Raw genomic sequence first — 11707 nt, forward strand, 5'->3', positions numbered from 1 at the left:
AAGGATTCTGGGGCTTCGTCTGACATACTTTGGACATGTTGCCAGGAGGGACTGGTCCTTGGAGAGGGACATCATGCTTGGGAGGGTGGCGGGACGGCACAGGAGGGGAAGACCCTCTGTGAGATGGATTGACTCGGTGACTGGGGTAATTGGGATTGGGTGTGTCAGAGGCGGTGTGGTTGGCGCAGGATAGAGCCGGGTTTAGGGCTATTGTCCATAGGGTCGCTATGAGTCGCAAACAACTCGACGGCACATAACAACAACAACAACAACCTGAATGACCAAGGAGGAAGCCTGTTGTTCCCTTCTGGAAGTGGCTTCTCTCCTCCGTCGATGTTCCCAGGACTTCTCTGTTCCTTGTTTGAAGGGGTCCCTCATGGTCAAGCTAGACATCAGTTTTCCCCCCAAAGTATCTGAATGACCAAGGGAGAAGCCTGTTGTTCCCTTCTGGAAGTGTTTTCTCGCCTCTGTTGAGGTGCCCAGGACCTCCCTTGTTGCTTGAGGTAAGGGGGTCCCAAGTTGTCAAGCTAGACAAGAGAGTTGGTTTTGGGTTTTTTTTTTCTCTCCAAATAACTGTGGGAGCAACAGTCCCACTTCCTACTGCACTGTCCGACTTCCGGCCGTGCAGTCTTGGTGCATAAATATTGACTAAAATTGGCTTCTTGATTTATTGTGCCTTTAATAAGTATGAAATGGCCTTCCTTTTCTTTTATGGTATTTTCCATTCTGAAGTCTGTTTTATCATATATTACATTTGCCACTTCTGTTTTTTCTGGTTGCCATTTGCTTTTCCAATCTTTGATTTTGAGTCTGTCTTTCTCTTGTATTTTTAGATGTGTCACTTGTAGGCAACATTTTTATAGGCTTTGATATTTTATCCATTCTACTATTCTTTTTCTCTTGATTGGTGCATTTATACCATTCACATTAAGTATGATTCTTGTTAGTCCTGGTTTTACCATTGCCATTTTGTTGTTTCTTTTCCTATCGTTTCTGGTTACCATGTTCCATCCGTTTTCCTTTGGTGTCTCCATGTGAAGTTGCTATTGTTGTTTTGTACCATCGGGGCACTTGGGATTCATAGTGACCGTATGTACAAAAGCCCTGAAACCTGCTCTGTCTTTTGCCTACTTTACTGTCTCTGACACACCTACCCTCATTATCTCAGTCACTGTATCAATCCGTCTCATAATGATCTTCCTCTTTTTCTCCATTTCCCCACCCTTCTAAGCATGATGTCCCTCTCCAAGAAGCCATCCCTCCTTGCAGCATACCCAGAGTATGTCAGATTAAGCCTCAGAATCCTTGCCTCCGAGGAGCAGGCTGGCTTTACCCTCTCTAGAATAAACCTGTTTGTTCTTCTGGCAGACCATGGTATATTCATAACCTTTCTCTGGCACCACACTGGGCTTATAATGTAGTTTTGGTTTTGTTTTCACATAGGTCTGAAGTTTCTTCTTTACTGCAAATAATCCAATTTCTCCTTCATATTTTATAGAGTGCTTTCCTGCATATAGGATCCTTGGCTACCAATTGGTTTATTTCAACTTTCTGTATTTCCTAGCCCATTGTCGTCTAACTTGCATGGTTTCTACTGAGAAATCAGAACTCAGTCTAATTGTTTCCTCTTTGTTTTTCTTGTACTGCTTTTAATATTCTATCCTTATATTTTAATTTTGAGAATTTGAGTATGATTTGCCTTGATGTTTTGTGGGGTTGTTGTTTTTTTTTTCCTTTTCTGGTCTGTCCTGTTTGATGCTCTCTATGCTTCTTGAGTGTGGATTTACCCATTCTTCACAATATCGGAAATTTTTCTTCTAGTACTTCTTCCATGTCACTCTTACATTCTTGAATTCCAATCAAATGTATATTGTTTCTTTTATCATCTTGTAATCATCCCATATGATTCTGTTTTCTTTATGTCTTATCTGTAATTTTTCTTCTAGTATGTTTCCAGTTATGCTCTTGTCTTCCAACTCACTAACTCTGTTTCATTTCTTCAGTTCTGCTTTTTTGTTCCACCAGTGTATTGGATACTTCTGCCATTTCAGTATTAATATTCTGGATTGCATCTTCATGCTTTTCTATTATTTCCAGTACTTTGTTGACTGCACCCCCTCTGTCTTGTGATGATTTTTTAAGTTCTTGTACCTCTTTATCTATACTATCAATTCTTTTTTCCACCTTTTGTATTTTCTTTCATATCTGTTCAAATTGCTTCTCATAAGTATGTGTCCTTTTGTATTACATAATTAATATTATTATTATTCATTTTAATGTAAGTTTACAGAGACTTTGGATTTCCATTCATTCATTGTTGCACTTTTCTCCCTGCCAACCCCTACTGCTTAGTTTGCTCTTCTCTTTGAAAAGAAAAAGAACATTTTTTTCCCCGTTGTTATTTAATCCCTCCCCCCAAGTCCACTCCACTATGCAGCCTTCATTTTGGACTCCTGTCATGACAATAATACCTAATCATATATCCCTTTTAAACAATTCTCGCCCTCATCTGTGTCAATGTAGTAGATATAATTTATCCCATCTTTCTCAGTCTCTTCCCACCCCCGATGTCAGTAAAGTTTTACAACCATGGCACTATGCAGTATTTGTCGTTTTGTGACTGAGCATAATGTCCTCCAAGGTCACCCATTTTGTATAATATTTCATGAGTTCTTTGTTTTTCAAAGCAGTGTAGTATTCAATTGTGTAAATATATCACATCAATATATTTTTTTGTACTCATGCAAATTTCTTTTATTTATTAATTTTAATGAAAGTTTACAGAGACTTAGGACTTCCTGTCTTTCACTTCTTGCACTTTTCTCCCTGCCCACCCCCTCCCCCCAAGTCACTCTTCTCCTTGAAAAGAAAAACTCTTTCATTGTTATGCAATCTTTCCCCTCCCCACCCCCACCCCCCAGTTCACTCCACTATGCAGTCTTCATTCTGGACTTCTGTAATGACAAGAATACCCATTCATATACCCTTTAAAACAGATCTCTCCCTCATCTGTTTCAACGCAATATAAATAATTCCTCCCCTCCTTTTCTGTCTTCCTTCAACCCTGATGTCAGTCCCGTTTTACAACAGTGGCCCTATGCAATGTTTGTCCTTTTGTGACTGAGCTATTTCAATCAGCATTATGTCCTCCAGGATCATCCATTTTGCATACTATTTCATGAGTTCCTTGTTTTTCAATGCTGCATAATATTCCATTGTGTAAATATACCAGAGCTTCCCTCTCCATTCCTTTGTTGATTGTACTTGGGTTGTTTCCAGCTCTTTGCTATTGTGAACAAAGCTGCCATAAACATGGGTGTGCATATATCTGCTTGGGGAACAGTGACGGTTTCTTTAGGCTAAATTCCCAGTAGTGGAATTGCTCGGTCAAATGGTATTTCTATTTGCAACTTTCTGAGAAAGTGCCATACTGCCTTCCATAGTGGTTGCACCATTTTACATTCCCACCAACAGTGAATAAGCGTTCCAGTTTCTCCACAACCTCGCCAGCTTTTTATGTTTGTTCTGTTAAATTTTGGTATTATGACTGGGGTGAGATGATATCTCATAGTTGTTTTGATTTGCATCTCTCTTAAAGCTAGGGATTTTGAACATTTCTTCATGTACTTGTTGGCCATCTGAATGTCTTTGGTGAAGTGTCTGTTCATATCTGTGCCCATTTTTCAACTGGGTTATTTACCTTTATCTTGTTGTGATAGCACATCAATATATTTCTTATGGATCACTGTCTCTTGGGTATTTGCTCTCTTAATGGCTTCCGTTGTTTCTTCCATCATTTGTACCTTCTTCTGGAACTGTTTAAATAACTCCACATCAACATATTTCTTATGTTGTTTATCTGTTTGTGGTATTCATTGTATCTACTTTTTTATGAGAAATGTTAATTTATTTTTTTTTTCATGATGACTGAGACAGACTGCTGCTTTCTTAACATCATGTGAGTCTTTTCTTACTAGATAATAGCTTTTTGTAACTAAATAATGTCATGGGATATGATAATGTTTTCTGAAGAACCTGCATATCGTTGCTCCCCTCTTGTCTCCTGAAAGAAGAGGACTATTGCCCTCCAGAAACCATCGCTCCACCCGTCCTCTTTCACTTGACTTTAAGAATTTCCACATGGTGTAGCTGGTCAGCATAGGTCAAGGCCAAAGTACCTGTTTTCTCTACTCTATTAGACAGTTCAGTTGCAGGTCCTTGACCTCATTCTTATACTAGTTACAGGTGTTGTCTTGACAGGATTTTGCATATTGGTGATCTCTTGTGCAGCAGAGGGAAGGCATGGGTGTTGCTCCCTCCAAGGGAGGTAGACTGATATCTCAGCAGGGCCTCCCCTGTTCGCTGGAGTTGAGGGGAGGAGGTGTTTATCACTTAGTAACCTGAAAGGCAAATGGGCAAAAAAAATTATTTTCTTTTTTTTTTAAAGAGTTCTTCCCCGTTTAAATGTGTTTTTCTGTAAATTATTAATTTGAAAGAAACCTTATGGGTTGATTTGTGTTTTTTTTTTAATTTTTATTAAATTTTATTCATTTTAATGAACATTTACAGAGATTTTGGATTTCCATTCATTCATTGTTGCACTATTTTCTCTACCCCCAGTTCGTTCCTCTTTATTTTCCCCCTTGAAAGTCCCATTGCCACAGTGCTTGTCAAAGCCAGTTCTGATTAATCTCCTTTGTCAGTGTGTCCTTTGCCATTCCCTGTCACTCCTCCCTGAGAGAGACTTCACCCTGATTCATAAGGAAAAGGGGATGGCATATTCTCTTAGCTACTTCCTGCTGAAAAGGGACGCTGTAGGTTTCAGGGTGAAGATCTTCTCTTATTACTCTAAAGGGCTCCTTTGGCAATAGAAAACACGTAGACTATTGTGGAGATTGGTTCTGGAATTTAGATGAACTGTTATCAATTGTGCTTAGCCATACATGTTCATATCCTTAAAGATGTATCATGGAACTGTTGCAGCCTAAAAGACACAAATTTAACTAACAAGTTAAAAGTACATGAGTCAGAAATTAAAAGCAATAATATTCCAAGTAGAGGTTCTAACAGTGGCACAAATCAAGTTACAGAGGGAAGGTAGTTCTTAAAATAAAAGGCTTATTGACTAGCACTTTGTCTCTTATAGTATAAAGGTTAGGAACCACAAGATGTCGAGGCTCAACTATGTCATTTATTGTTCTTAAGTCCTGGACCAAATTCCATCTACCACTGGGTTGTTTTACAGCTCGGAAGTCCGCATGCAAGGCAGAGGTGAAGTAAGGAACTGCTTATGAGGTTTTCCATCAATTCCAACAACTTAGAAATAGTGAGAAGAGTTGGGACCGCAGAAGGCTTTTAGGATCAAATAGTAGGCTCTTGTGTCCAGGAGAAAACGAATAAACTTACCAGTAATGTTAATACTCACCCACAGCTCTTCTGGGAGGATCTAAATCGTTGAAGCATCCTCCTTTGTTTCCAGCTGGGAGCTGGGGTCTATCAGTCCTGTCAGTCACAAAGACCTGGTGTGGGCAGCCCTTGGCCATGTGTCCTTCTGATCCACACTTAAAGCAAGTGAGTGGGAGCTTTCTCTCTACTCGCTGCCTATTTGTGGCTCTCGTCTGTGACACTGTCTACTAAAGTGGCCCGGCTTTCCACAGTGGAAGCAAATCTAACCTCCTTTATTACCTTTGGGTGGCATTGTTTATGAGTAAGATTTCCTTTTCCTGACACAGGCCCTAAACTGGCAGCAAACGCTGCCCCAATAATTTTTTTTAAATCACTTACTTCATTCTAATCAATTAAAAATTAAACTTGTAGAGAATTTTAAAATAATGAATTCTCATCTGTGACTTCAAGATAGAGTACATATTCTGGATTAGCATAGTTTTCATGAAAATGTTTGTAAACAGGGATATTAGCAGGAATGTACCACAATATCTCTGATGTAGTTTAACAGTCTGTGTGTGAGAGAGAGTGTGTGTACACGCACGCATGCACGTGCACACATGCACAACCATGCACGTCTCCATCTATATGCAGACTTCTCAGTTACACTCAGTCCTTCATAGAAACTTAGCCTTCCTCTTACTCCATATTCTTTTTTTTTTAGAATTAATTTCAATGAACATTTACAGAGGATTTGGATTTCCATTCTTTCATTGTTGCACTTTTCTCCCCGCCCACCCTGCCCTATCTGCAGTTCGCTCTTCTCTTTGAAAAGTAATAGAAAAATTCCTTCATTGGTGTACAATCCCCACCCCCCACCCCACCCCCGCTCTGAGTATACTCCACTCTGTGACCTTCATTCTGGACTCTTATGATAATCATGATGCCCTAAAACATATTGCTTTTAAACTGTTCTCCCCCTCATCGGTTTCAGTGCAGTATACATAATTCATCCAGTTTTTCTCATTCTTACCCTAACCCTGATGTCAGTCCCATTCTACAGCAGTGACACTATGCAGTGTTTGTCTTTTTGTGACTAAGATATTTCACTCAGCATAATGTCCTCCAGGGTCACCCATTTTGGATAATATTGCTTGAGTTCCTTGTTTTTTAATGCAGCATAGTATTCCGTTGTGTGAATATACCACAGCTTCTCTATCCATTCATTTGTTGATGGGCACTTAGGTTGTTTCCAACTCCTTGCTATTGTGAATAAAGCCACAATAAACATGTCTGCTTGGATTGTGGTTATGGCTCTTTAGGGTATATTCCCAGTAGTGGAATTTCTGGGTCAAATGGTATTTCTATTTGCAACTTTTTGAGAAAGCGCCACACCACTTTCCACAGTGGTTGCACCATTTTACACTCCCACCAACAGTGAATAGGGTTCCAGTCTCTCTACAACCTCGCCAGCATTTGTTGTTTGCTGTGCTCCATATTCCTTTAAATATGGTGCATTGTTGTTACTTTTTCATTAATAAGACTTGATTTTCAGAGCCATTTCTAGTTTAACAAAAATTAAGCATAACATTCCGAAAGTTCTGAAATTTCCCCTCTCCTCAGATGCATGTGCGTTCTCCTGCTATTAGCATCATTCTGTAATGCATTTGGTAGTATTACTAAACCAGTTTTTCTGCAATATTATAATTAGCTTATATCTTCATAGTTTACATTATAAGTTGGCTGTTTGTGTTGCACAGATTTTGATAATTGTATTTTTGTGTATGCCCATCATTCTTTATGACACTGAACTCCTGAAACCTTTGTTTCGTCACTATCATTTTGACCCTTCCCGATGGTTATATGCAGTAAAATCTGTTAAAGTTGAAATCTGTATAAGGTAAAAATTATCAGAGTAAGAAAATGCAAATATTTTCCACTAAAGGTAGTGATACAAAGTGGCAAAAAAATTGTGAGAGCTAGAAAAACAAGAGTTTTTGAGTTCTTATCTCACAGTTTTCACAGTAGTTGGAACCATACATTATGTAGTCTTTTCCAGTCCAATTTCTTTTCCTTAGCCATAAGGGCTTAAGGTTCCTCCACATCTTTTTGTAATTTGATACTTAATTTCTTGACATCACTGAAGTATGCTCTCATCAGATAGATACACCACAGTCAAGTCATTATTGAAAGACTTCTTTTGGCAATTGCAAATCAAGCTCCTATAAGCAGATATTTGTAGGGTTTTGTTTGGTCATATTTGTTTATCTCATTTGCATAGGAATTTTGTTACTGGATCATAAGAGGCTGGATTTAACCTTCTGTGTGAAATGAGACATACAATGCCACCTACCATTCCCACCTCCCAAGTTTCCTGGGAAGCTGTATTCTACTGTTAGGCTGTGCTGTCATCTGACCAGTGCACATATAACTTCATCAATCTAAAGAACAAGGGTCATCCAACCAGCACCACTTAGGTCATAGACATCACACTCAGTTTTGAGGATTGTGTACTGTTGAGTTGGAATAAACCCATAGCTGACCCTCTGGTGGGTTTTCAGTCGCAGTTAATCCCACAGGAGGAAATTTCCCATCCCTCTCCCTTGAAGCCATGTGCCTTCGGAATTACAGTGCAGCTTCTTGCCAGTAGGCCACGAGAACTCTCACTAATGGTATCTAAATCCACATTACCAAAAAAAATCCATATTACCTTAAAAACATACTTCTATTTAATTAAAAATACCTTTCATTACACATTGTCTTAACAAAAATATCAAAGCCAAAAATAATTCAGTCTTACAAGGATTAAGAAATGTAACGTTGGGGATATCTAAACACCTCCCAATGCATTTATGAGCAATGTGTGTGTGATTCTACCAGGGACGACTATCATGAGGATGGATTCTGCCAGCCTTACCGGGGCATTGCTTGTGCACGCTTCATTGGGAACCAGACCATCTTTGTGGACTCTCTCCAGATGCAGGGGGAGATCGAGAACCGGATAACAGGTGGGAATTGCATGTGTTTGCTGTGAAACCACGAGTGTTTTCGCAGCCTACCTGTCAGCCCATGAAGGACCTGCCTTTTTTTTTTTAGTTAGTAGCATTGTCTGTCATAATGCACTAGTTCAGTGCATGTCTTTCACTCTTGCAAAAAAGAAAATTAGAGTCGTTTTTGGAAAGCTGTTGCCATTTCTAGTTTGTTCTAAACTGTTCTCAGCATTTTTTTGTTTTGTTTAAATGTAAAAATGCAACACTTAATTTGGCCAAACAGTGTGAATCCTTAAGTAATAGGACTATGTGTTAATCACACAGCACTTAATTTGGCCAATCTGCATGTTGTCCAGATGCCCTCCTAGGGTCAGTTCCCTATGACATGTTTGTTAAGGTACAGTGATTTACAAATGCTTGAACCAAATATTCTAAAACCCATGGAGTGTTTCCTCAGCAGCACAGTATACACTCACCTTCAGTCCTCACTTTTCCATGGAACGCAGCCAGGTGTTCATTTATATTCATAGCTTGAAAATGGTAGCAAGCATGTATGAGGTGGAACTGCTCACCCACGACCTCTCCAGAACCTCCTGGTTGTTAGCTTCTGTAGGGAAGGCCATTGATAAATAAGAAAATCCATACTCTCCCAAAACATACACAGTTTTCTCTGATGATCCCATAAAGAACAAAAAAATATTGTGAGGACACCAGACCTTCCAGCAATGCAGATCAAGGGGATTCTCCACATGATAGCTCCCTACTTTGCATATTTTAAACCCTTGATTGGTGCTGGTGTTGTTGTGCCATCGAGTTGCCTGCGACTCACAGCGACCCTATGTACAACAGCCCTAAACCTTGCTCTATCCTGTGTCAATCTCATTGAGGGTAGCCTCATTACCCCAGCCACTGAATCAGTCCATCTCATTGAGGGTCTTCCTCTCTTGTGCTGTCCCTCCACCCTCCCAATCATGACATCCCTCTCCAAGGACTGGTCCCACCTTACAACACGTTCAGAGTATTCAGATGAAGTGTCTGAATCCTTGCCTCCAAGGAGCAGCCTGGAATCACCCTCTCTAGGACAAAGTTATTTGTTCTCCAAGCAGTCCATGCTCTACAGTCAATACTCTTCTGCAGCAGTACAGCTCAAAGGCATTGATGTTCCTTCTATCATCCCTAGTCATTGTCCAGTTTTCTGATGCATAGCAAGTAATTGCAAAGACTGTGGCCTGGATCAGGTGCACCTTGGTCTCCAGACTGACATCATTGCTCTTCAGCACTTTGGAGAGATCTCTCACAATGGACTTTCCAAATGCCATTCTTTTTATTCCCTGGCCACTGGTGCCATTAGTACCGAGAATGTTGATTGTGGAGCCAAGTAAACTAAAGCTGTTAACAATCTCAATCTCTTCACCATCTATAGTTATGCTGCCAGTTGGCCAAGTGGTGACAACCTTTGTTTTCTTGATGTTGAGCTTCAATCCATATTGAAGGCTGCAGTCCTTGACCTTCTGCAGCAAGCGCTTCAGGTCCTCCTCAGTTCCAGCAAGCAGGGTTGTGTCGTCTGCATAAAGCAAACTGTTTAGTCTTCCTCCAATCTTGATGACACATTTTTCTTCATAGAGCCCAGTCTCCCATATAATCTGTTAAGCATATAGATTAAAAACATATAGAGACAGGACACATCGCTGGCGTACACCCTTCCCAATTTTGAACCATGCAATGTTTCCTTGCTCTGCTCTGAAGATTGCCTGGTCCAAGCATAGGTTCAATGAAGTTTTCCCATTCTTTTCAGAGTCAGCCACAGTTTGTTGTGATCCACACAGTCAAATGCCTTTGCATAGTCAATGAAACACAGACAGGCATTCCTCTGGTATTCCCTACTTTCAGCCAAGATCCATCTAACATTAGCTATAATATCCCTAGTACCACAGCTTCTAAACCTAGACTGCACTTCAAGCAATTTTCCGTTGATGTACTGTTCCAGGCATTTTTGGATAACGTTCAGCAGAATCTTGCTTGCGTGTGCTTTCCCCTGATTAGCTTACAAAAGTTCTGTTATTATGGCTCCTTAAGGGAGATCTTGGTGGGTTAGGAAGAACTGCAACAGGCTGGCTAGCGAGTGGATAAGAAGAAGACATGCAGATGGCCAACAAGCACATGAAGAAATGTTCAAAATCCCTAGCTCTAAGAGAGATGCAAATCAAAACAACTATGAGTTATCATCTTACCCCAGTAAGACTAGCAAAATTTAACAGAACAGCAAACAACAAATGCTGGCAAGGTTGTGGGGAAACTGGAACCCTTATTCACTGTTGGTGGGAGTGTAAAATGGTGCAACCACTATGGAAAGTGGTGTGGCGCTCTCTCAAAAAGTTGCAAAAAGAGATACCATTTGACCCAGAAATTCCACTACTGGGAGTATACCCTAAAGAGACCATAACCACAATCCAAGCAGACAGGTTTATCGCGGCTTTATTCACAATAGCAAGGAGTTGGAAACAACCTAAGTGCCCATCAACAAATGAATGGATAGAGAAGCTGTAGTATATTCACACAATGGAATACTACACTGCATTGAAAAACAAGGAACTCATGCAATATTATTCAGAATGGGTGACCCTGGAGGACATTATGCTGGGTGAAATATCACAGTCACAAAAGGACAAATACTGTATGGTGCCACTGTTGTAGAGTGAGGCTGACATCAAGGTGGGAGTAAGACTGAGAAAAACTGCATAAATTATGTATAGTGCATTGAAGCTAATGAGGGAGAGAACAGTTTAAAAGTAACATATTTTACAGCATTATGATTATCATAAGAGTTTGGAATGAGGGTTGCAGAGTGGAGTATACTCAGGGTGAGGGTGCGGGGGGGATTGTATACCAATGAAGGAGTTTTTCTCTTGCTTTTCAAGGAGAAGAGTTAACTGGGGGGGGGGGCGGGGAGAAAAGTGTAACAATGAATGAATGGCAATCCAAAATCTCTGTAAGTGTTCATTGAAATTAGTTTAAAAAAAAAAGAGAAGAAAAAAGAATGAAGCCTCTCATTAGAAACTCACTCAGGCACCACAGAAAGGCTCTTCTAAGTTAAGGTCAGTGTCGCAGAAGGATCTTTCTGACATATGCTGAAATGGGCCCCTGCACAGTCCAGGCAGAATGAAAAGGGTGCTATCGGGACCAAAAAGGGAACATCTTCATCTGTGGCAAAAGGTTTGGAAGATGTTAGTGTCTTTCAGTGGAGAAGCCTTGAATTCCATTTAAAACAGGACTTCTCAACTTTTTTTTTACCTCAGTATGCTGTAAAAAGTCTACTTTATATCATGACTTAG

General features: G+C 40.1%; 1 protein-coding gene across 1 annotated transcript in view; it reads left to right on the forward strand.

Annotated features, from left to right (window-relative positions):
* LOC102858770 (tyrosine-protein kinase transmembrane receptor ROR2-like) overlaps window positions 1–11707 on the forward strand; it is a 105068-nt gene that overhangs the window by 35819 nt on the left and 57542 nt on the right. The window contains exon 4 of the mRNA XM_006903311.1: window positions 8266–8393. Within this exon, the coding sequence (XP_006903373.1) occupies window positions 8266–8393 (128 nt within the window). The remainder of the gene's footprint in view (window positions 1–8265; window positions 8394–11707) is intronic.

Source organism: Elephantulus edwardii, unplaced genomic scaffold (genome assembly GCF_000299155.1).
Source record: "Elephantulus edwardii isolate Elephantulus edwardi_28Jun2011 unplaced genomic scaffold, EleEdw1.0 scaffold00560, whole genome shotgun sequence".
Taxonomy (NCBI): Eukaryota; Metazoa; Chordata; class Mammalia; order Macroscelidea; family Macroscelididae; genus Elephantulus; species Elephantulus edwardii.